The sequence below is a fragment of the Camelus dromedarius genome, chromosome 11 (assembly GCF_036321535.1).
Source record: "Camelus dromedarius isolate mCamDro1 chromosome 11, mCamDro1.pat, whole genome shotgun sequence".
Classification (NCBI taxonomy): Eukaryota; Metazoa; Chordata; class Mammalia; order Artiodactyla; family Camelidae; genus Camelus; species Camelus dromedarius.
The window spans coordinates 6,293,522-6,318,080 of NC_087446.1; the positions used below are offsets into that span (position 1 = coordinate 6,293,522).

The 24,559-nt window shown below is 41.2% G+C and overlaps 1 protein-coding gene across 5 annotated transcripts; it reads right to left on the reverse strand.

The window, feature by feature from the left end:
• Positions 1-448: 448 nt before the first annotated feature.
• Positions 449-24,555, reverse strand: XRCC6 (X-ray repair cross complementing 6). Of its 5 annotated transcripts, none has more exons than XM_010983505.3 (13): positions 24,421-24,555; positions 23,407-23,503; positions 20,692-20,804; positions 19,122-19,260; positions 18,593-18,847; positions 18,009-18,192; positions 13,911-14,097; positions 12,290-12,458; positions 11,356-11,517; positions 9,779-9,908; positions 8,497-8,597; positions 4,406-4,519; positions 449-863 (listed from the first exon to the last, which is right to left on the reverse strand). In XM_010983505.3, the coding sequence occupies exons 2-13, from the start codon at positions 23,486-23,488 to the stop codon at positions 670-672; spliced, it is 1,830 nt and encodes a 609-aa protein (XP_010981807.2). In that variant the 5' UTR covers positions 23,489-23,503; positions 24,421-24,555; the 3' UTR covers positions 449-669. The 5 variants fall into 5 exon arrangements, with proteins under 5 accessions (XP_010981807.2, XP_010981805.2, XP_010981806.2 ...); XM_010983503.3 differs by lacking the exon at positions 24,421-24,555 and adding an exon at positions 24,118-24,258; XM_010983504.3 differs by lacking the exon at positions 24,421-24,555 and adding an exon at positions 23,998-24,234.
• Positions 24,556-24,559: the final 4 nt, after the last annotated feature.

Consider the following 24,559-nt stretch of genomic DNA (forward strand, 5'->3'; position numbering starts at 1 on the left):
CTCATTTCACTTACACTGGAACCCAAATTCTCAGAGTACCAGAAAATGTGTATATCTTCTTCATATAGTTGAATGTCACATTAAGAAAATGCAGCATGAGGAGAGTTGCTATTTACTCATGAAGCAAGTGGTACCAGAATTCTAAATGCTGCATTGTTATTATTTCTGAAATCTGATCTTTAGATCTTAAAATTACACATGTAAAGGAAAACAGATGGGAGGACAGAGAATCAGGAGAATATAATCTTACTAAGGCTTATCATTCCTAAAGTATGTTCACCTGTCCTTAACTGTCACACTCTCCTCTACCCTCATTGATATCTATTTTGTTTCCATTGTGATGATGTGCCTTTCCAGTGAGAGAGAAAATTAAGCCAACAGCCAGTGGCAAGTGATCTTTGGATGCAAGGCAGACACATCTTTCTCCTTTACACTAAGGAACAATATATAGTACAAAGTTAGGGCTCTTTATTCAGACAGTAGAGTAAGGCACGGCAAAGTGGGAGGGGTACACACTCCATGGCAACAGAAAGTCTCATAAACGTAAGGTCCTTGGCTTCTGTCAGGCAGACTCGTCCTGGCTCAGGAGAAAGATGTTTTAACTTTATAAAAACAAAACCAGGCAGCCTGGCTCACATGTGAAACGGTGACTGGCTGCATGGTCTCCGGTCAGTCCTGGAAGTGCCGGGTGAGCGCATCCAGCAGCTCTTGCTTCTTCAGCCCACCCTTCAGCCCGTGCACCCTGCAGGCTTCCTTCAGTGTGGGCACAGTGAGCTTACCCAGCGTGCCCCTGCTGACATGGGCCCTCAGCTCCTCTTCAGATACCACCACCTTAGGCCTTTTGCTTCCAGAACTTTCATCATCTGGGGAAACAGGTCGGGTAGGAGTGACTGGAAATGCTACCAATGGGATCCCAGCTATACTGCACAGGGGGTCTCATATGACCTGGGCTGCAGTTAACCATTTTCCATAAAGCTGTGATGCCTACCTAGAACACCACTGGGAAGATAGGTGTCTTGATAAGGCATCTTTATTTAAATATAAAATAAAAAGTGTATCACATCTAGGAGGAAGTTAAAAGAAGTGAATGCTATCAGTTTATCCAAAACTGCTGATTCCTTTGCATGAGCAAGTCATTCATTCCTTCCTTCTTTGCTCAAAAAGCATTTACAATTTCAAAGTACAATACAAAGTCATGGTAATCAAAACAGTATGGTACTGGTCCCAAAACAGACATCAATCAATGGAATAGAATAGAGAGCCCAGAAATGAACCTTCACTTATTTGGCCAATTAATCTATGACAAAGGAGGCAAGAATATACAGTGGGGAAAGGACAGCCTCTTCAATAAGTGGTGCTGGGAAAACTGGACAGCTATATGCAAAAGAATCAAACTAGAGTACTTTCTCATACCCTAAAAACTCAAAATGGATTAAAGACTTATATGTAAGACTTGAAACCATAAAACTTCTAGATGAAAACATAGGCAGTACGCTCTTTGACACTGGTCTTTCCAATATTTTTTGGATATGTCTTCTCAGGCAAGGGAAACAAAAGCAAAAACAAATGGGACTACATCAAACTAAAAAAGCTTTTGCACAGCAAAGGTAACTATCAACAAAACAAAAGGCTGCCTACTGAATGGAAGAAGATAGTTGCCAATGATATATCTGACAAGAGGTTAAAATCCAAAATATAAAGAGGGGTGGGTGTATAGCTCAGTGATAGAGTGTATGCTTTGCATGCACGAGGTCCTGGATTCAATCCCCAGTACCTCCATTAAAAAAAAAAAAAAATCACAGAATTTAAAAAAAAAACAGAAAAAAAACACACCAAAATATACAAAGAACTTATACAACTCAACATCAGAAAAACAAACAACCCAATTAAAAAACGGGCAGAGGACTTCAACAGACAGTTTTCCAAAGAAGGCATACACATGGCCAACAGGCACGTGAGCATCTTTGCTCAACATCACTAATCAACAGGGAAGTGCAAATCAAAACCACAATGAGACATCTTACACCTGTCAGAACGGCTATTATCAAATAACAAGTGTGGAGAAAGGGAACCCTTGTGTACGGTTGGTGGGAATGTAAGTTGGTGCAACCATAATGGAAAACAGTATGAAGATTCCTCAAGAAAATTAAAAATAGAACTACTGTAAAAACCAGCAGTTCCACTTCTAGGTATTTATCTGAAGAAAATGAAAACATTAATTTGAAAAGATATGTGCACCCCTATTTTCACTGCAGCATTATTTACAACAGCCAAGATTTAGATGCAACCTAAGCGCCCATAAATAGATGAATGGATAAAGAAGATGTGAGGGATGTGTGTGTGTATATATATATGTATATGTATGTATGTGTGTGTGTGTGTGTATATATGTATATATGTATATATATATATGCATGCAGTGGCATATTAGCCTTAAAAAAGAATGAAATCTTGCTATTTGTGACAACATGGATGGACCCAGGGGGTATTATGCTAAGTGAAATAAGTCAGATAGAGAATGACAAATACTGTATGATTTCATTTATATGTGGAATCTAAAAACACAACAAATGAACAAGCATAGCTAAACAGAGTCAGATAACAGAGAACAAACAGGTGGTTGCTAGTGGGGAGGAGTTGGGGTTAGGGAAAAAATAGGTGAGGGAGACTAAAAGGTACAAACTTTCAGTTCAAAATAAGTGAGTCACAGGTATGAAATGTACAGTGTGGGGAATACAGTCAATACTTATGTAATATCTTTGCATGGTGACAGAAGACAACTAGACTTATCATGCTGATTATTTTGAAATGTATAAACATACTGAATCACTATGTTGTGTACCAGGAACTAACACAGTGTTGTGGGTCAACTATATCTCAAAACAAACAAACAAACAAACTCATAGGTAAAGAGAGCAGATTTGTGACTATCAGAGGTGGAGGGTGGGGGGAGGAGGAACTAGGTGACCATAGTCAAAAGGTACAAAGGTACTTCCAGTTATAAGATAAGTAAGTACTAGGGTCAGTATGAACAACATGATAAAGATAATTAACATTGCAGTATGCTTTAAATGAACATTGTTAAGAGAGTAAATCCTAAGAGTGCTCATCACAAGGAAAAAAACATTTTTTTCTCTATTTCTTTAATTTTGTTTCTATATGAGATGATGGATGTTCACTAAACCTACTGTGGTCATTTCATGATGTACGTGAAGTGTAATCACTGTGCTGTACACCTTACACTTACACAGTACTGTATGTCAATTATATCTCAATAAAACTGGAAAAAAACAAAACCAAAAATAAAGCAATTTTAGAGCACCTTGTCCAGTACCAAGGTACCATGCTGAATGGTAAGAACGTGCAGGCTGAGGAAAATAAACAAGCATATAAATCCCACGTGCGCAGGGGTGACGACCGTGACAGCAGTTCGCACTGGGTACTGGGGAAGTCATTTCTGACGCACAAGGGAGAAAGCACCACGACCACCACCCTCACGTCTCATCGCTCCACATCCTCGTGGGCCTTGTAGGAAAGCAAGCAAATTTGGCTTTCTTTGACCAAAGTCAGCCGAAAGGATTACAACCTAAGCCAGAACTATTCCCAAATGGTGAGGCATTCACAACGTGCTGTCCTGAAAAATATGAGTCACAGTAAAGACACTTTGGGTTCAGTGGTAGGAAAAAGGACAGTCCAGGAGAGAAAATGGTTAAGGCCCCAAACTGGAAGTTCACAGGAAAAAAAGCCCAATAAAACTACATCTCACTCATAATTTTAGGAGAACCGCAAATCAAAACAGCAGCTATTTTACCTCTACCTTTTTTGGTGTGAATATTGTTTTTAAGAAGCATATAAATGAAGTCCAGGATTGGTGAAAGTATAGGGAAACACACCCATCCCTCCTTGAATAGGGTATAAATTGTATCACTTTTTCAGAAGCAAACTGGCAATTCTTAACCAGAATTTTAAATGTCTGTACCTTGACCTGGCAATCCCACTGATAAGAATTTATCCTACGTATCTGCTCACACAAGTATGCAGTGGTGGTTTGTGTTCACTGCAGTATATCCATCAATAAAGGTCTGATTGAATGAACTGTGTGCATCAATCCAATGAAGTACTCTATAGCCTTGTTTTTAAAAATGAGGTAGGTATAGGAGTGTGCATATAAATACTCGTCTAACATATATAGCTGAGTAACAAAATAAACTAGAAAACAATGTGAATACTATTCCATGTATGCTGAAGTATGTTTGTATATGTAAATATGTAGGTTTGTATAGAAATTTCTGAAGGGTCATTATAGGATCTATAGGACATTATAGGACATTATGATTCTCTGTGATAGGTCCATAAAGCCAACTTTTAAAAATAACCCACTGAATGTCCACACCCAGCTCCTTACCTTGTTTTCGCTTGGGAACTTGCTCCTCAGGACTGTAACCTGGTGGGTACACAAGTTCCTTAAACTCATCCACCAGGGAGCCCAGTCTTTTATCCATTGCTTCAACCTTGGGCACTAGAAAATAAAAATGAGAAAGATGGCCCGGTGAGTCATAAGCCCTGACTTCCCATCCAGTTCCAACTCTGTGGGGACCAGAGAAGAAAATGCCTGATTGCTAAGACAGCGGGAGGTTGGCGAAGGGTCCACGAGGCAGCTGACTTGGCCACAAAAATATTCGATGAACTCTAACATTCACTAAGGCCCTTTAACAACTGCATTTAACAAGCACTTGCTACAACCAGGCACTCTTCTAAATGCTTTAAACTTACTACTTTTTTTATTTAATCCTCCTAACAATCTCTGGGGTAACTAAATTTGTCTCCCTATTTTATAAAGGTGGCAATCAGAGAGGCTGAGTGATTTTCCTGAGATCAAATGGCTGGGGAGTGGCAGAGTTGAAAACTGGGCTAGATTCTGGGGATTCAAACAAGAGTCTATGCCCTCAGTGCCTGCAGTCTAGTCGGGAGGCGGTAAAAACAATGCAACAGGGCTGGGCAGTGCCATGAAGAAAGGGACTGTGTAGGGCACTGAGGCACAGGAGGGGTCAGGTCAGGAATGACTCTGTGGCACAGTCCGGAGAGCCGAATGTTCTTCCTCAGGCAGAGGCTAGTCAACACAGGAGAAGGCAGAGGGGCAAGAGACAGAGGGTAACACGTGGCTTAGAAGTAGGGTGAGGAGAGCAGGGCCAGAATGAGGCTGGAAAGGCAAGCATGGTGAATATCAGCCCAGAATTAGGGCTTTTCCTGAGAGCAGTGGGGAAACTGTGAAGGGCTATGAGCAGGGGGATGACGTGATTAGATTTACATTTTAGAAGAGCACCTGCCAGCTGTGTGGAGTATAAATTGATGGAGGGTGAGAAGGAAGGCTGAAGCAGTGGGGACAGCGGGGTGTGGTGGGGGCAGTGATGGGACTATAACATGAGAAGGGACAGAACTGGCTGGACTTATTGATGGAGTAAGAGGTGTGGGGGCAGACGAGGGGAGGAGACGGGGTGGCAGGAGTCTTCCCCAAGACCAACAGGGAAAGGGAGCTCTGCAGGAAAGGTAAGATTTTTGTTTCCTCTCTTGTTACCTTACAACTATACAGCCTGTAGAGCTTTTGCCGTGAGCTGTGTCAAGCCAAGGGCAAGGGTGATGAGATGAGTGTCTCAACACTTCCTCATATGACAGTGATGACCAAGCACCAAGGGAGCTCCTGCCCTGTGGTGCACGTATGAGATGGCACAGGGTCACAAACTGAGCTCCTGCCGTGTCAGAAGACCCATGTTCCAGGTTCCAGGGATCTCTGCTAGAGCTCTGGTTCTCAACCTGGGGACTTCTAAAAAGTGCTGATGCACTATTTACACTAGCCACGACATGGAAGCACTCTAAATATCCACTGGCAGATGAATGGATGAAGAAGTTGTGGTATATATATATACAATGGAATACTATCCTGCCATAAAAAAGAATGAAATAATACTATTTGCAGCAACACGGATGGACTTAGAGATGATCATACTAAGTCAGTCAGACAGAGAAAGACAACTATCGTATATCACTTATATGTGGAATCTAAAATATGATACAAGTGAACTTATTTATAAACTAGAAGTAGACTCACAGACATAGAAAACAAACTTATGGTTTCCAGAGGGGGAAGAGGGGGGATATGTTAGGAGTTTGGCAGTAGCAGATACAAATTACTATTTATAAAATAGATAAACAACAAGGCCCTAGTGTTTAGCACAGGGAACTATATTCAATATCTTGAATCTAATAACCTATAATGATAAAGAATATGAAAAAGAATACATACATTCACTTGCTGTACTCCAGAAACTTACACAACACTGTAAATCAATATACTTCAATTTATCTTTAAATTTTAAAATGAAATAAAATAAATGCTAAAAAGTGCTAACATGCTCAAATCACACCCCCAAAGATTCTGATTTAATTGGTCTGGGATGAGGCCTAAACAGCCAGATTTTTTTAAGTTCCCCAGATGATTCTGCTGAATAGCCAAAGATGAGAACCAATGTGCTTGAAGTAGTGGCATGTCTCAGAATCACCGGGAAGGTGTGTTTAAACCCAGGCTGCTGGGCCCCAATCTGAGTTTCAGATTCAGTCAGCTCAAAATCTGCATTTTTGACAAGTTTCCAGGAGATGGCAGGGCTGCTAGTCCAGGCACTACACTGAGAATCACTGGTGTAGCCGAACGAGGCCACCTGGGAAGAAAACAGAGAAAGATGGGGCCTGAGATCTCCTAGAGGATGCCCATGTTTAGAGGGGAAAGCAGGTCCAGGAAAGAAGTCTTACGGTCACCACAGGCATAGGAGGAAGAGTACAGTGTGACAAAGCCAAAAGAACAAAGTGAAAAACAATTTTGAGTCTTTGATAAGTTATTTATTAAATGAAAGTCCTATCACAGTGTCAGAGAGAAGTGGACACATCTGACTGGAAGTGAGCGAGGGATGTAAAAGAGCTAAGAGTCAAAGGGGTCAGGTGTCTGAGCAGCAGGATATCCAGGGACTGGGCAGCTGCGAGCTCTGGCCAGAGCCCAGAGGAAAGGACAGGGCTGGAGATACAAGTTTGGGAGCTGCGCGCATGCGGCGACACCTGAGGCTGTGGGAGTGGATAACGTGACCAAAGAAAGGAGAGAAGAAAGGGCTGAGAATAGGAATCTGAGTCATTCAAGTTATAGGAAATACTATAGCAGCCAGAATTGTTTTGAAAATAGAGGTAGAAACAGTAGAAAGAGAAAACCAGACTTTCCCTCAAAAGCATAGGGCCGGAAGCCAGAATGCAAGAGGCTGCAGCCCTGGCAAGGAGCAGGGCACGCAGCTGTGGAATAACGGACAGCAACCGTGTTCTGAGCACATCCCGAGTGCCAGGGCCCACACCTTGTTAACACCTGGTAGGAACAAGATCATTATCCCCGTTTTACCAATAAGGGAACTGAGCTTCAGAGAGATTATAATTCCAAGGCCACTCAATTTAGTAAGTGGCCAGATCTGAGATTCAAATCTAGCTACATCTGCTGTTTCCAAAGTCTGTGCCCTTCACCATCTTGCTAGAGACCAGGTGATTTACTTCCTGATGTGCCTGAAGGCCATGAAGGAAGGGATGGGCTGCCTGACCCAAGGGTTCCTCCTCTGCCAGGCCCGCTAATAGCCACCACCACAACACAGGCACAGCAACTCATGCTCAACGCTGGGGCCTTCTGTCCAGGGTGAGAGATTGTTCATAGCTGGGAAGCTAAGCAGGCCAAACGAAATGTTCTGATCTTTTCAACCTCTGTCAAGAGTGTTCATTAAATAGTCTTCAATCTGTTTTCCAGTGGGCATTTACTTACATCACAAAACTTCATGCAATCTCTTATGAAATACATGAGAGAGTCACAATCCAGACTGAGCAGCGAACTCAGAGCGCCCCAGCCGAGGAGGCCAGAAGATCTCCATGCTGGGTAATGAGGTGCACCTTCTGGGGCAGAGCACACCATCTGATGGAGCAGCAGTAAGCACAGTGCTTCAGAGCAAGGACTCTGGGCCAGACTCACTGGATTCTGAACCTAGATCACCACTTAGTACTTAGTGCCTTGGGCAAATCACTCCCTTCTCTGTAAAATAAGGACAGTAACAGCACCTACCTCACAGTCATGAAAAATAAGTGAGTCAACACACAGAAAAGCAGTGCCTAGCACACAGTAAGCACTCAGTAAATGTTACAGTTATTTTTTAAACTTTCACCAACATGCAGTCACAGGTGGCCTGCTTCAGAAACAGGTCTCAGAAGCCTGGCACTTTCTCCTCCTCTCACTGTAAAACCAGCCAAATCTGCTCCTAGGCAATCTAAGCTGGTCTAGAAAATCTCTCAAGCAGAGATGATTTGGACAACAAGGTTAAGTATTTGGAGAGTGCTAGGAAATGCATGCATGTCACTGGGCCAGAGTAAAATCGGTAAGAAACCCTCCCATGAAAAGAACCTCTCGGCTCAGCTCGGCCTCCTTACATGTCAGGTCCACTGCCTGTTCAGGCTCCATCAAATCCAAAGCCAAGGCCTCCAGGTTCCTGAAGTGCTGCTGCAGCACTGGGTTCTCAAAGCTGTCACTTCTGTTAAAACAATAACAGTAACATGAATAAATTAAAAAATAAAAATGCAAACATTTAAAAAATAAAATAATAAAATTAAATAAACCCAACTGAGATAGCGCAGGTCCAAAGTCAGCTGAGAAAAACAAACCAAGTAAAACTGTTGGGAATCGTATCACATGAGCCACCTTCTCTCACTCCACTTTTCAATTTATTGTCTGATGCTAGAGATTCACAAGCTAATTTAAAAGCAAAACAATACATGCTCAGCTGTCACTGGAAGCTGTAGGCAGAGAAGAAAGAGAGGAGGTAGGGCCAGGTCAGTACCGAGAAAAGACGAAGGAGGGATGGTGGGAGGCGGGGAGATAATGAACCTGCGTACTCGTTCTTCTCATTCTCGACAGCAACGTGAGAGTAAAAAGAGAAAGAATCCAGAGTCATACAGTCCTAGACTTGAATCCTGGCCCCAGCTCCTAGCTGGGTGAGTCTGGGCAAGATGCCTCACTCCTCTAGGCCTCAGTTTTTTCATCTGTAAACAGGCACCAAAACTTCCAGGGTTCTTTCAAGGTTTTTATGAAGAATAAATGAGATACTGTTGGAATTGTATCTAGAACAGTGCCTGGCACATGGCAGAATCTTAACACTTCCATTTGCTCAGTAAAGGACTACACCAGGAGATTTCCTGTGGAAGAGGAAGGTCACTTTGCCCAGAGGTAGGCAGAGATAGGGAAGCACCTTAGAGACAAAAGATGGAATGTGAAAAAATTCTGTCTGCTGTCCCTTTACGCAGGTTCTGAGAAATGGTCTATGTATATGTAAGAGGAAACTACTTGAATTATATAGTCAGTCTTTTAACCCTGTGACAATTTACATTGGATTTACTTGCTGTTACTCACTGTGTGACAACCACCAAAGAGAAGGTCAATGAAGAATCCTCTTCTGACTGCTGCTTTTTGAGCCTGCTCAACTAACCTGGCTTTCTAAGCACAACAGGTCAACCAGCTGTAAACACTTAGCACAATTCCAGAGTCTTCAATGTAAAACCTCCCATTCTCTGTATAGCTTTTAAAAAGTAATAATCTATCAGTTAACAGAAAAGAGTAGAATCATTCTCTGAGTCTATGCTTAACTCAAACTTCCAATCAGACTTTCAACTCAGGAGGCAGTTCCTGAAGAAAGCCTGTGAATGACCTGTTACTCACCTGTATTTGAAGCGGAGCTTCTGAACAATAGCCTTCATCTTGTCTACCTGCTCTGGGTTTGCCATGACTTTTTCAGTAAAGGGTACCTTCCGTCTGTCATCAGCAAAGGGCAAGAAAATGAGCTGGAAGCCTGAGGAAGAAATATAATGTTTTTGGAGATTTGACTTAACAAAAGGTTTCAGTCACTGAGTTGTTATTTTTCTCTCAGCTCCAGTTCACCCTTCAGTGTCCTGTGATGGTGGGGCTGGGACCCTGCAGGCCCCAGGTCTCCTTTTCCAGCTGATTCCTGTTGGCATCTACCTAGCAGACTCCCTTTGGAGTCTCCAGAGGGAGACCAGAAAGCAGGAGTGCTCCTTCTCAGACACTCCCTGTTCCTGCCAGTGCTGCCCTAGCCAGGCTCCAGCCTCCAGCTTTTTCGATACACCCAGAGCCAGCTAGACAGTGCGCCCTCCCCAGAGGGCTATATCCCAGCTCCATCAGGCCCTCCTCTGACCTTCAGCCTCTCCCCACTTTTTTCTCCCATCTTCCACCATATACTAATTGTAAGGGTCATCAGGCTGATCTTGTTCTGCTGACTGGTTCTAGAAAGAACAAGAAAATATAGGAAAAATATAGAGACTGGGACCAAGTGCTGGTGCCAGGTGAAGAGCCCTTGTTGGCAAAGCCAAGGGCATGGAGCAAGAGGAAGGAGCAAGTCTCTTAGCTCGCCCATGCCCTAATGTCTCCCTCTGGCACCTACTATTGACCGAGAGCCAGCAGACAAAGGAGAAACAGTGTTTGGAGAGTCTCTGCCTCATCAGCACAGAGCCGAGAGAAGAACTGACGTCCAAAGCTGTTCCTAAGCATTCTAATGACCAGGGTTAGAAATGTAATACATTCAAAGAGTCCCTTTATAATTTTTATTAGCATAGCTAAAGAAGGAAGACTACCGCTTGTTGGCTACTTTGTGCTAGACATTTATATGTTTATTATAAGCTTACTTCAAATGTGAAGCAACCTTGAGAGAAAGATGTTCCAGAATTCTCATCTTTGCAGGTAAGGAATATAAATAGAAAAGTTAAATTATTTGTCCAAGCTGACCAGCTAACAAGTGACAGAGAAGGGCCCGAAACAAAAACAAAGTGAGCTTTCAAGCACATAAGCATAAGACAAAGTCAAGTCTGACTTCAAAACCCAGTCATTCCACTATACCTCACTGCCTTGGCATACACAGGAGATCAACCAACCAACCAACCATTAAACATTACAAGGGTGCCAAACAATGGCTTTAGTAAAGAATGTGTCAGCAGTGAGACTCTATGAACTTATGTCAGTAACCTGCAAACAGTCCCTATGCAGTCAATTCTCAACCCTGGCTGCAGAGCTGCCTTGTACAGTTGTGCATGCTGTGTACTGCACAATCATATTTGACAGCCTTACCCAGCTGTTCATCAAATTCACCTGTGCAACCCAATAAATACACATTTCCCAAGCCTCATTCCTGGAGACTCTGGTTCAGCAGGTCTGAGTTGGGATCCCATGAGTGACTCCAAAGCCTGAGCATGGTTCAGAACATTGAAACTATCTTTTCCACATACCTGGGGGAGTCACCTGAATTTTCTGGTCATCCAGTACCTCTTCCTGTGGCATCAAGGCCACAAAACAAGGGGGGGTGTTCTGCCGGGGTGTGTATCTGCACACTGCCATGACCTCCTTCTCCAGACACTTGGTGAGTAGAGCACTGAACAGAGTTGAGCTCCCTAGAAAGCAAATGTCCAGGGGTCTACATCATAAAGGGATCTCCTCCTTTCTTCCCTCTTAGCCCTATAGTTATATAACTATAACTATAGGCTTATAACATAACTATGTTATAAGCCTATAGTTTCTTTTTCATTTTCTTAAAAGTACTTAGGTAAGAGGTGTGGACCCAGAGCTGAGGGGAAAGTGTGGGTAGCAGAGGCATAGAAAGGAAGGAGAAGGAAAGGAATAAGAGACTAGACACCTCAAATACTCCATTTAGGACTGTGAATTTTTAACATCAGCTTGCTTTTACTATTATTTGGCTAATGACATAAGCCCCAATGGCTATGAAAACCAGACAGGTCAGACCTGGGGGGTTCATTAGCTACAGCACAAAGGAATCCAGGTCTGGAAAGCACAAATAAACACAATGGCCAAGTTCATATCATCTTTCATTGCTGACACTAGGGAAGAAGCTGGGTTTGTTTTTTGTTTTTCCCAAACTCTCTATCTGATGCCTCAAAGAAAGAATTCCATGGCAAGCAAGTTTTAAAAATGCTAATCCATTTCCCCTCCTGGACATTCACAATCCCTATCAGTGTATTATAGGTCCTAAAGAAATCTCTTTAATTTTGCTTAGTCTCACATTTCCAAAACTCATTTGAGCATGAAACACTTTCCAAATACCCATTAACACATCCTATACAGTTTCCAGCAGCCACTTAGGAAATGCTGCTCACTAAATTGCCTTTGGCATTACTCATTCATTTACCCTAGATCTAAGCCACTCACCATTTACCAGGGACTCCTCGGGGTACACGAACAGGGAAGGCCTCAGGTAATGGTGCTTCTTCAGCATTACCAGGGGCTTGAAACCGATGAGAATCAAACCTGGTTCATCAAACCGTTTAAGCTCTTCCGTTTCTTCTTTCTCTAAGACAATCTGACGTTCCCCATAGGTCTATAGGAGAGGAACAAGCACCACATAGCGAGGCTACTCGGAGATGCAAAATGGTTGCCATGTGACACTAGCAAGTTAAAATCAGCTTTCTTCTAAGGAGAGGAAGAGGGCTTACCAGCGACATCTTCCTCCTACCACCAGGAATTAACATTTATTGAATGCCAGCCAGGCACTTCACACTTGTCACCCAATTTATCATCTGTAACAATCCCAGGCAGTAGATGTTAAAAACTCTGTTTTACAGATGCGTGAACTGGGGGCTCAATAGTTAGTCACTTGCTCCAGGTTATACAAGCAAATTGGACTTTGAACTAAACTACATCTGTCTGGTGCTAAAGGCCATGCTCTTCAAGCATTTATTCCTCCCCTCGTTTAACATGCACTAAATCCTCAGCATCATCCCTGACACACAAAGGATGCTCAAACCTTACCTATTTATTGAGAGGACCTATGTCAGGTACTCTGCTAGGTCTCAGTCAGTGTGGGAGGCAGACACACACACACACATATACTACTTCCAAACTTTAACATTTGCATTTTGATTCTAAATATGCAATTAGTTTAACAGAGTCAAATTTGAGCTTTATGAAGAAAAAACAGAGCCCTCAAGATTTTCTGTAGGCACAATGGATCAAGAAAGAAACTCAATAACCAGAAGAGCTACTGCCTATGAACAGGCCAACAGGAAAAACTAATTACTTCCAAAAGGGAAGAGGAAATTTCTTGTCTTCTTCTTCCAAAAATTAGGGCAAGACACTCTGGCCTGAAATTTGTGCTCCAAAACACATCTCATGGGTTGAATCAACATAATATTTTATTTTAGTCACTTAGTTGATCCTTCTAGGTCCCAAACTTACACAAAATCTCAGATTCTCTCCCACATTTCATATCATTAAAAAGGAAGGATGACTCTTTTGATTTTAATTTTAGGTATCAAATCCCTCTGCAGGTTGAACAAAGGTGAGAGGAAGAGGAAAGATAATGTTCTGCACTCTTAGTGTGTCTTGCAGATTAAGAAAGGCACGTGTGTATCATTTCAAAGCACAGAATACATTTTGGTTTAGGAAAAAAAAAAATCTGTCCCTAAAAAAAAAAAGTGCACTACACACCCAACACACTTACCCTTGCTCGTCTCCCTAGTTGACTGTACAACAGTTTCTGCTATTGTACTGAGCAAGGAATTAGACTGTTAAGACTCAGAGCAGCATGTGCTGAGCGACCAAGAGCTAAAGTTTTCACTGACATCTCTTTCAAATACTGGCTCTGACACTCAGGTTCTCAGGGCATTACTGATCTGGATGCCATATTCCAAAAAGAAATAACAACAGCATGGCTAGAAAGATGCACACATGAAAGTTATTTAACTGGTTAGGCTGACTGATACCGATATCTATATCTCCCCTCCCTTTTAACTCTTCAACGGGACAAAATTCAGTAAGAAAGCAGACCTACCTGAGCCCTCTTGGTGTCGCTAGGCAAAAGCAAACTGCCTGTATTTACATTAAATGTCCGGGTCTTGGTTTTCACTGGTTCATTTGTTTCCCGATAAAGCCTCACTGGAAGAGGTCTGAAAGCCTTCTGGACCAAATTATAAATGCCGACAGTGAGCACTACATCTTTGGTGAGCTTAAGCTTCAACCTGAAGGAGAGAAACATTTTTTAAAATCTGTACTAAAAGATTATACTTTCCTATCTAAAATTCCTTCGTGGCACCCAATCTCTAATTTGTTTAATTCTCTCCAATAGTCCAAGCTCTTCAAATACAAATATAAAGCATTTTAATAATATAATAGAGTGGGGAGGGTGTAGCTCAGTAGTAGAGTGTGTGTTTAGCACGCATGAAGTCCTGGGCTCAATTCCCAGTACCTCTATCAAAAAAAAAAAAACTAGGGTGAGGGTATAGCTCAGTGGGTATGCGTAGCAATGCAAGAGGTCCTGGGCTCAATCCCCAGGACCTCCATTAAAAAATAAACAAAATGAATATATGTATGTTCATGTATGACTGAAGCATTATGCTGTACACCAGAAACTGACATACTGCAAACTAACTATACTTCAATAAAGAAAATAAAAAAAAAAAAAAACTAATTCCCCCAACAAAAAAATAAGTAAGATTTTTTTAAAAACCTAATAATAAATAAATAGACCTAATTACCCTCCCTCTCAAAATAATAATAATATAATTGGGTTCTCTATAATACATCTCAGGGTCTACCCCACAAAAAAGCTTCAGAATATACTGCTAACTACTTAAAATAATGATAAAGAATGTACTATAATAAAAATAATAATAACTTTTAATTGAGCCATACATCAAATCACTTTACAGCTATTCTCTCATTTAAACATAATAACCCTGTAAGTTATTATATGCTATATTATACTATATTATATGCTATTTCTGTTTGTGTAGTATATTTTGCCTCTTCTTTCAACAATGAAACCACAATTTTTCTTTGGGACCCACATTTCCCCCCCCTGCAGTTTTGGGAAAATGTTCATCAGGGTGCTATACCCTCCCCTGGCCAAATGGTGGGCACATCTGGCCCAGGCTCAAGCCATCAGACTTATTCTCCTGAGATTCTGGGTCTCAAGCAGTAAGCAAGGAAGCACATGACTGGAGGGGATGTTGCTGACAGAAGTAACCCAAAGACACTGTCATTAATGTCTAGACCTAGACAAGAACCTAGATACCTGGTGCCACCCTGGTTCCTACACTACCTACCCTGTTCAGGATTCTGTTTGAATATGCTGAAATTAGTCAAGAGTCAGTTTCTGTTACTTGCCACCAATAATCTTATTATTGTCCTTTTTAAGATGAAAACACTGAGGCTCAGAGACATTATCTAACTTGCCCAAAGACATACGACTAATGAAAACTGGTATTCAAATTCAGGTATGTCTGATTCAAAGCTCATGTACTTTTCCATTATGACATATTGCTCCAGAATATTTATATCAATATTATAAGCAGCAACAGGACCTCTTGTAAATGTGTTTTATAATAATGACAATGTGCAAAAATATTTACCATGTTATAGTGTGAAAAAAAGCAGAACACAAAAATAACCTGTGCTACACATTCCTTTCAAGCACACACGGAACATTCTCTAGGACAGACCATGTGCTGGGCCACAAAACAAATCTAAATACATCTAAAAAGACTGAAGTCATACAAAGTATGTTCTTTAACCAAAATGGAACTAAGTGGAGATCCACAATAGAAAGAAATTCAAGAAAACCCCAAATATTTGTTGTGGAGATCCACAACAGAAAGAAATTCAAGAAAACCCCAATTATTTGTCCAAGAAGACAAAGAAGAAATCAGAAGGGAAATTTAAAATGATGTTGAACTAAATGAAAGTGAAAATACAACATATCAGAAAGTATAGGATGCAGCTAAATTAGTGCTCAGAGGGAAATTTAAACTCCTTTATCCCCAAAGATTAAGTCTTAAATTAATAATCCAATCTTCACTGTTGTGGAATGTTTAGTAGTAAGTATTTACTTTAAAGAAGAGAACATGCTTAAATAAATTATAGCTAATACAAAGGTATATTGGTTCACACCGTAGAAAGAACACTGGTTTGGGACAGGAAATTTTAGGTTTCTGGAACAAGGACCTAGTATGGCTTCAAGTCAATTTGGTAAAGTATGATTGCCCACAGACGAGTATTAGTAACAGAGGGACATTACTAACAACACTACCCATTTGGTAACTTCCTACTTAAACTATTCTGGATTACTAGGTGATAAACTCAGTTGCCTAAAGGCTGCTGAAGGAGAACTGACAATAAACGTAACTAATTTAGAAACCGCACAATCTGCAAAGTAATTTTTTTAAATTGTTGTGCCCTCTGTATTTTAGTATCCTGAGAAAAAGCACTCTTCAATGTCCACTCCAGCCTCAGGCTTCAAGTGACCTTGGTTCTATTTCTGAACCAAAAGGGCAAATCCATTACTCCCCCAACCCCATTTAAAATTTTTTTTAATTTTTAATTTCTTTTTTTGAGGGGGAGGTAATTAGGTTTATCTATTACTTCTGGTGGAGGTAATGGGGATTGAACCCAGGACCTTCCATATGCTAGATATGCACTCTACCTCTTAGCCAACCCCATTTTAAACTTTCACATATATAAACTAAGGTATCTTTCGACCTTGAAAATGTCATAACTCTAAGTTAAGATAGTTATAGGATAACATCATGTGGTTTATGTCACACCGTGGCCAGGAAAAAAGGCGAGCCCACAGCCCAAAACAAGCTGCTTAATACATTTAACTTCATCTGAAATGGTTTAAGGTTAATAAGTGTTACTGATGGTTTCAGATTGCCTCAAAGGGTTGTCTTTATAGATTAAATGAGATAACTATTATCCTAGGACAGTGCCTGGCATATAATACCTATGCAATAAAATAGTTCTATCATTTTATTATAGCACGAATAAGTATAATAATGTTCTAGGCCTTAGGCCTGAGGCAGTTAGTTCTCAAACAGCTCCAACTTATTATTATTCATATCAAGTATCCTATAACAACTCTTTCACAAAATAATAAGACTAGCCAACATTTATAATTACTATGTGTGTCAAGTACTCTGCGTAAATTATCCCATTTAATCATCACAGCAATCCTATAAGGAGGTACCATTTTTACTTCCATTTTACTGAGGCTCAGAGAAGTTAAAAAATTTACCCCAGGTCACACAGCAGAGAGGCCGGGACTATAATCCAAGCCAATATGATTCCAGGACCTACTTTAACCACTATTTTACCCTTCCTGCCACCCCAACCAAAATGTGTAGATAGTAACAATATTCCACTATTTCAGGAAGGGGAAAAGGTGACAGGGTGCGTGTTTGAGGAAAGAGAAATAGTTCCTCGGGGGAAAAGGAGAGCAATGACAAAATTGTAACTGTAGCACTGTGGTGCTTCAGTTTCCTTAAAATAATCTTATGGGTTTTCTAGTAGAATTGTCAGTAATCTCTTGAAAACAGCTCAAAAACTACCAATGGTCACATTCCTCTATTGAGGAAACTAGCCTAAAATGAAAACTTGATGGTCTTTAGGAAGAAACAGTGAGGAGGCCTTAGGGTTCCAATGTCAAAGCTCTCTAAAAGAAGATAATCCAACCATCTGGTTCCTCCTAGTCTCAAGCTTGTAAGAAATTAGAGTAACTCAATTTTAACAACAATGATAATAACTAAAATTTACTAAGTTTTTGCTCTATGCCAGGTACTATCGTTATCCCCAATTTAGAGAAGAAAACAAAGAGTACCCTAGTGAATGCAACTGAGGATACTATTGGGCCACAACTGTTTACCCCAAAAGAGTGGAGAGCTATGTTACTTTGGAGAAATAGCACGCCAGCTCTTTCCAGAGATAGAGAAGCAAACAGCTTGTGCTATCTTGAAATAAAGCAAGTTTTTTAAGAGTGTGTGAACAGTTAAGACAGTGGTACAGCTGAGAGATAAGCAGCCAGGGAGGTCAAAGCCACGCGTTGCTTAGATCAGTCAGGAGCCTTGTGGGCAGCTGACCCAGGCTTGGTGCACACCTGTAGAGCACGCGCTTCCTGTTCTCCTTGGCGCGAACCTTCCTCAACAGGTCTTCGAGCTTGCTCGACTCCTCAAAGTGAACCCCTATGTCCTCATCCTCTGCTATGCTGATAATATCTCTGTAGAACAAGGATATGTCAAAGCCCCCACGTTTCTTTAGGTGCATCAAGTCAAGGAAGATACCTGGGGCAACGATAAATAAGAGTGAGGGAAAACAATTTTCAGCAAGGGAGAATCTTTTTTCAGTTGAGTTCAAGTATGCTTTTAAAAGCTCCCAAAGAACTAGATTGATTATTAACATTTTTTTAGTACTTAGAAAGTGGTTAAGGGAATCAGCTACTCTAATGACTTCATACAACTTATTCAAATAACCACCATTCGTAGCAACATAAGTAAAGAAAAGCTCCCTCTGACAGAGCCCTTCAGACAGCTGATGGCCTAGCCATTTTCAGCGGGAATGTTAGAACAGGTTTACTTTATTCTTTCATTTCATCCTGAAGAGTGAAAAGCGAATACCTGACAGCAGCTATAAAGACGCAATAAAATTGAGTAACAGTTTAAAAAGAACAAGGAAAATGCTGACCTGTGTCACGGAGATCCCCGGCTTTGGTCCTGGCCCGGCTGGCTTTGGCACTGTCACCTCCGTGGGGGTCGTCTTCATTGGTGAACAGCATGATCCTCTTATAGCTCATCTTGAACTGGACATTGCTGAAGAGGTTGGCACAGACCCACAGCACTTCACTCAGTGAGTAGTCAGATCCATGGCCAATTAAGTCTTGGAAATGCTTCTTCCCCTTCGGCCCCTTAAACTGGTCAAGCTCAAGGACTCGTTTAGCACCTGATCAGAGATGGGGGGGGGGGTCAAATGGGCAGAAAAGTCAGAACAGCATCGGGGGCCACCGTTACAAGACTAACAGAAAGGCCTAGGGTCTCTTTCTCATCCAGAGCTGTTTAACCCGTATAACGAAAGTCCACGTCCCAGTGAGAACCCCTGTCCGCAGGAAAGTACACTCCGAGTCAAGATGTCATCTGCATCCTTCTCTGCAACCCTCTTTGTGCAGGGTAATGACCTTCTCACGTAAGGGAAAAGCTGATCTTAGGACACTACTGACCTGGACTATCCAATTCCTGTAAGACGTAAATATTTTTGAAATTCACTGAATTTTTGTCCTTCTTGGTACCATAGAACACCACCGCCAAAAGATCTCGATCACTGCTTATGATCTTATTGGTGTACACACTCTGGATACACTGAAAAAAACACAAATAAAAATTCAGTATTTAACTACTTACCACTAAACTTAAGCCCCATAAGTGCCTGACACATAGCAGGAGGCTCAATGTATATTTGCTGAATTTGTACGTGGCATTAGAATAAGGCATGACCCCTACCTTCAGGAAACTCACACATCAGTGAGAGGGATGGTCATTTACATAATGTACAACAAAAAGCAGAGTGTGGTTAAGTGTATAACAGAAGCATAAGCAGTCTCTACCATGAGAAATCAGAGAATTAAAAATATGGATATACTCAGGAAGGAAACTCTGCTATATGGAAATCTTAAAAAAAAACCCAAAAAAAACCCAATACTAAGATCACAAAATCTGGATGTGAGTCCCACTGATCTCACTTACTTAATTGGCTGAGTTTCGACAAGCCACTTGATCAATTTAAGTAGCTTGATACCAAGAAACAAAATTTACATATATAAAATAATTACATATATAAAAGGTTTAAGCTAATGTTCAGTATAAATAGCCTGAAAATAAGTCTGTATCTAGTCTATACTAACAGCATCTTTTGAAATAAAATTTGCCTAGTTATACAATTAAAGACATCAGTATTCCAGGAAAGTTCTGTCTACCCATTTAAACTAAAGCCAGCATCTGGTAAACCAACGTCTCATAAGAAGTGGTCGGTCCTGAGGGCCTGTAATTCTGCAGGCACTGACAAAATTAAGTTTCTGATTCTGCAAAGCTGAGGAATAAACCAACCATGGTGACCCCTCCTCCATGTCCTGCTTGAGACTCTACTTGGCCTCCCTCCATAGCAATTCTCTCCTTAAGTAGAACATACGGTACGTCTTGTCACTGACAGTAATCTTCATTGCAAGTAATCATTTCTATAAATATTTTAATTCAGTCTTTGAGCAGTCTACAAACTTTTACAAAAATTTCTCTAATGCCTGAAGATGTTGAGCATCTTTTCATGTGCTTGTTGGCCATTTGTGCATCTTTAGAAAAATGTATATTCAAGCCTTCTGCCCATTTTTAAATTAGGTTGTTTGTCTTTTTGTTGTAATAATCTTTTTCAATCACAGGTACTACCCAACTCTCAAATATCATTTACAAAAGGACTCATTTCCACACCGTGACTGCTGGAACTTCCTTTCTTCCTTTACAGTCTCATCTCCATAGAAAGAGGAGCCCACTTCTACTACCAGGGCTAACGCAGAAGGTGGGAGTAATGTATTCCTAAGGTTGGAAGTTCAGACCCAGAATAAAATGAGCCTGTTCTCCAACACTGCTACGCTTTCTCAGCTGCAAGTATAGTAGCCATCCTGGGAGGCTAACCACCATTTATCATTCCAAACTTTTCAAAGAGTCCATATTTTTTAAAGTGGTATTAATACTTTTTTTTCTCTTGGTTTGTTTTTTAAACTAAATAAAAGGTAATCTTACCTGGATGCTCATGTCAAAAGGAGTCAACTCATCTTCACCCTGAGAGTCAAACATGGCCCTAGAAGCATCAACCAAAAAGATCAAACTATCTCTTCCTGAATATTTATAATCTCCTATGGGGAAAAAAAAGCGGAAGGAAATATTTGCCCTTGTGTTCATATTTATCATGTTTATTACTCAAATAAAAGAAATAAGAGAATAGCTCATTAAGCAAAATTATAACCTGATGAATTATTATAAAGTGAACACCCTTAAAACCACCACCCACACAGGAAACAATCTTGCCAGTCACCGCAGAAACCCCTTCCCTGTCCCCTCCCAATTATAACATCCACCCTCCTCCCAAGAGTAACCACTATCCTGACTTTTAGTAAACACTTCCTTATTTTTCTTTACAGTTTAATCATCCAAGTGGACATCACTAAACACTGGTTTTGACTTAAAAAAAAAGTATTTAAAGCCTCTTAATCTATAGATACCTCCTCCATCTTTTGTCTCTTATTTATTTGCTGAAGAATCAGGATATTTTATCATGTAGCCCTCCACCTCCCGGATTTTGCTGACTGCATGTTTTTGGTGTAGATTAACACAGTCCTCTGTCTTTCCTACTAGGGACCTACACAGTCTTCATCAGATTCAGGTTTTCCTTTTTTTTTCTGGCATGATTACATGATAAGCAACGTTCAGTTTTTCATAAAAAGGAATATACAATGTCTAGTTGTTCCCATTTGTGACATCGTTGCTTCCTAATGCAATAAATTTACTTATCCATCTTTTCTAAAGCAATACAGCAATATGTGTCAAGAGCCTTCAACAAAAATTCTGCCTTGATCCAGTGAATTCTACCTCTTAAGAAAATAAGATATGGAAAAACCCTCATGCAAAAATTTCCACAGTGTTGTTTGTTAAAACAAGAAATCGAAAATAACTAAAATGTCCAATAGGAAGTAGGCTGAACAAATTATAGCACAATTAAAATGAGTTATAAAGACTATATATGTAGTACATGGAGAAATATATCTATAATACAGTAAGGAAAAAAGGCAGAGCACAAAATTATGTATGTATGTCTAAAATTCTTTTTGAAGATGATGTGAATTTTGAAGGTGTAAATTAAAATGGAAAACTTTATATGCACCATGATTACAACTGTATAAAAAATCATATACAAGCAAAACCAGACATATACAGTTAGGAAATATGTAGAATGAAAGATATATGCAGGAAATATGCAAAATGCTAGTAGTGGTTGTGTTAGGGTGGTTGATTATATAGATTACAGTAAATTTTCTTTTATTTTTTATATTTCCTATGTTTCTCACTTAATAAAAACCACTTTAAAAATTTCTACTTAGGTGAGTTGTATTCCATTACATACATATATATGCTGCATCTTCATTATCTATTCAACTATTGATGTGCACTTAGGATGCATCCATATCTTGGCAATTATAAATAATGTTGCTGTTAATATCAGGGTGTATGTATCTTTTTGAATTAATTCTTATTTTGTGGTTGGCTTTATTCCTTTGATAACCATGTAAGTTTAAAAAGCTAAAGCTCTAAATGTTCTTAAAAACAATGAACACTACATATATGTAAATTTAAAAATATGTGTGCAGTAAAAAAATTTTTTTAAAAAAGAAATGAGCTATAAAGCCATGAAAGACATGGAAGAAACTTAAAAAGACATATTACTAAATGAAAGAAGCCAATCTGAAAAGACTAAAAACTGTACGATTCCAACCAAATGACATTCTGGAAAAGGCACAGCTACAGAAACAATAAAAAGATTGTGGTTTCCAGGGGATTAGGGAGAGGGAGGGAGGGAGGGAGGAATGAATAGATGGAGCACAGGGGATTTTTAGGGCAATGAAATTATTCTTTATGATACTATAGTGGTGGCTACATGTCATTATGCATTTGTCAAAACTCATAGAATGTACAACGTCAAGAGTGAACCTTAATGTAAACTATGGACTTTGGTTGATAATAATGTGTCCATGTTGGTTCATTGATTATAACAAATATGTCACACTGATGAGGGATGTTGAGGGTCAGGGAGTATATATGTGTGGGTGGGGGAGCTATGTGCGAACTCTGTATTTTCTGTTCAATTCTGCTCTGAACCTAAAACTGCTCTAAAAAAATTAAGTATATTAAATTTTTTTTTAATTTCTACCCAGGACTTAAATTAACCAGCATGTAGATTATATTCACCCCTTATTTCTCTTTCTTTATCCTCTGTTACTATATTGCCTGAACATATATTCCCAAACCTGGAGGCTATGATGAGGGAATGACTCTTGTAACTGTGTTGCTCATGTTTACTCTTTGTTTGCTGCAGTTATTGTAGGGTGAAAGCATTTCTATACTGAGGTCCTAGAATGAGGAAAACTACTTTCCTTGAGTGAGGAAGGGTCTTACCTGAGCCACCTAAGGTGACCAAGGATACCAAAGTCTAGAGTCACTTATTGGAGCTTAATCTACCAGTGCTCAGCAAAAGTTTAAGGCTAGGAATGTCCCATAGACTAAAGTAAGACCTGACTAGAAGAGCCTAGGGTAGATCTGCAAAATTTAAAGAGAGGAAAGTATTTGAGATTCTCTGAGGAGTGAAGGGTAAGCCATGAGACAGCAAAGGTCCCTCAGCAGAGACAGGCAGGCAAAGTCTTTCCTCCACACACAGAATGGTAGATGTTAATTAAAGTCACTTACCTAAACCTGCTTCAAGGCCCTCCTCTTGTTCTTCTTCTTCTTCATCACCCTGGTTTTTGTAATAAGACTCCCACCCTGACATATTGGTTCCTGCTCACTAGATGTAAGAAAGTTAAGATCAGTAACAAGCAAATTTGAACCGAAAAATTATCGACTCTTAGGCTACTATGAGATCTGTCCCAAAGGCTCGAGTTACTGGTGAGAAATGTGGATGCTGGATCCTGCTGCTTGGAGAGCTTGGTAATTGAGATGCAGAGGTAAATGGGTATGGGCGTCTTTCCAGAAAGCAGCCTCACCTTAGCTATCCCTTAAGGACACTTCAAGGTAAGTGGCCCGGGGTGTGCCGGGGCAGCCTGACCTGGAGGTCCAGTCCGGCCTCTGTCATCATCTGGACTTGACGGATACCCGGTCTGGGGTATTCCGTCCTTTAGCGGACCCACTTATTCTCATCCCGCCCCCAAATCTCCAACTCCTCAGCCAGGAAAACCCAGTGGGGTCTCAAACATAGGTGGTCCTCCAAGACTGGGTGCCGCCTCCCTCCGGAGGAAAGAGCTGGGACAGAGGCTGTCTCCACCCCTCGCGTCCACGCACTTCTGGCTTACGCTGCCCGGCGGCGAGGCTACGGGGACGCGCAAGATTGAGAAGGCAAAGCCGAACGACGCCAGCCCCTACGAGCAAACAACAAACAGAACGCAGCCCCTCCCCGCCTACCTTGGGCGCAAGTAAGAGATCAATTTGGGCAGAAGGCGGGGCGCCGCTCGCTTCCAACAAATGCCCCTTACGTCATCACGCACAGCGCGAACCTTTCCCGTCCAGCTGGCACGCCCACATCCACATGCGCTTTCCACACCCGTCCCCCACTAACGCCACCCAGCCGGCGAAGGCTCGCCCCCTCCCGCGAAGCCCCGCCCCTCGCCGCCCGCCTGGATGGCACGCACATGCGCGAGAGTACATCCCTGCCCCCGCCCCCCTCCCCCTCTTCTGTGAGGACCCTGCCTGTCCCGGCTCTGTCACCTCACAGTAGTCGTTGCCGGTGGCGGGTGCGGGGGCGCGAGCTGCGCAGGGCGGCCTCTCCCCCATCCTTCAGGCCGGGCCCGGGCTCGATCTCCCCGGTCCCTCCGCTCCCTGCCCCCGTCGGGTACGGGAAGGTCCA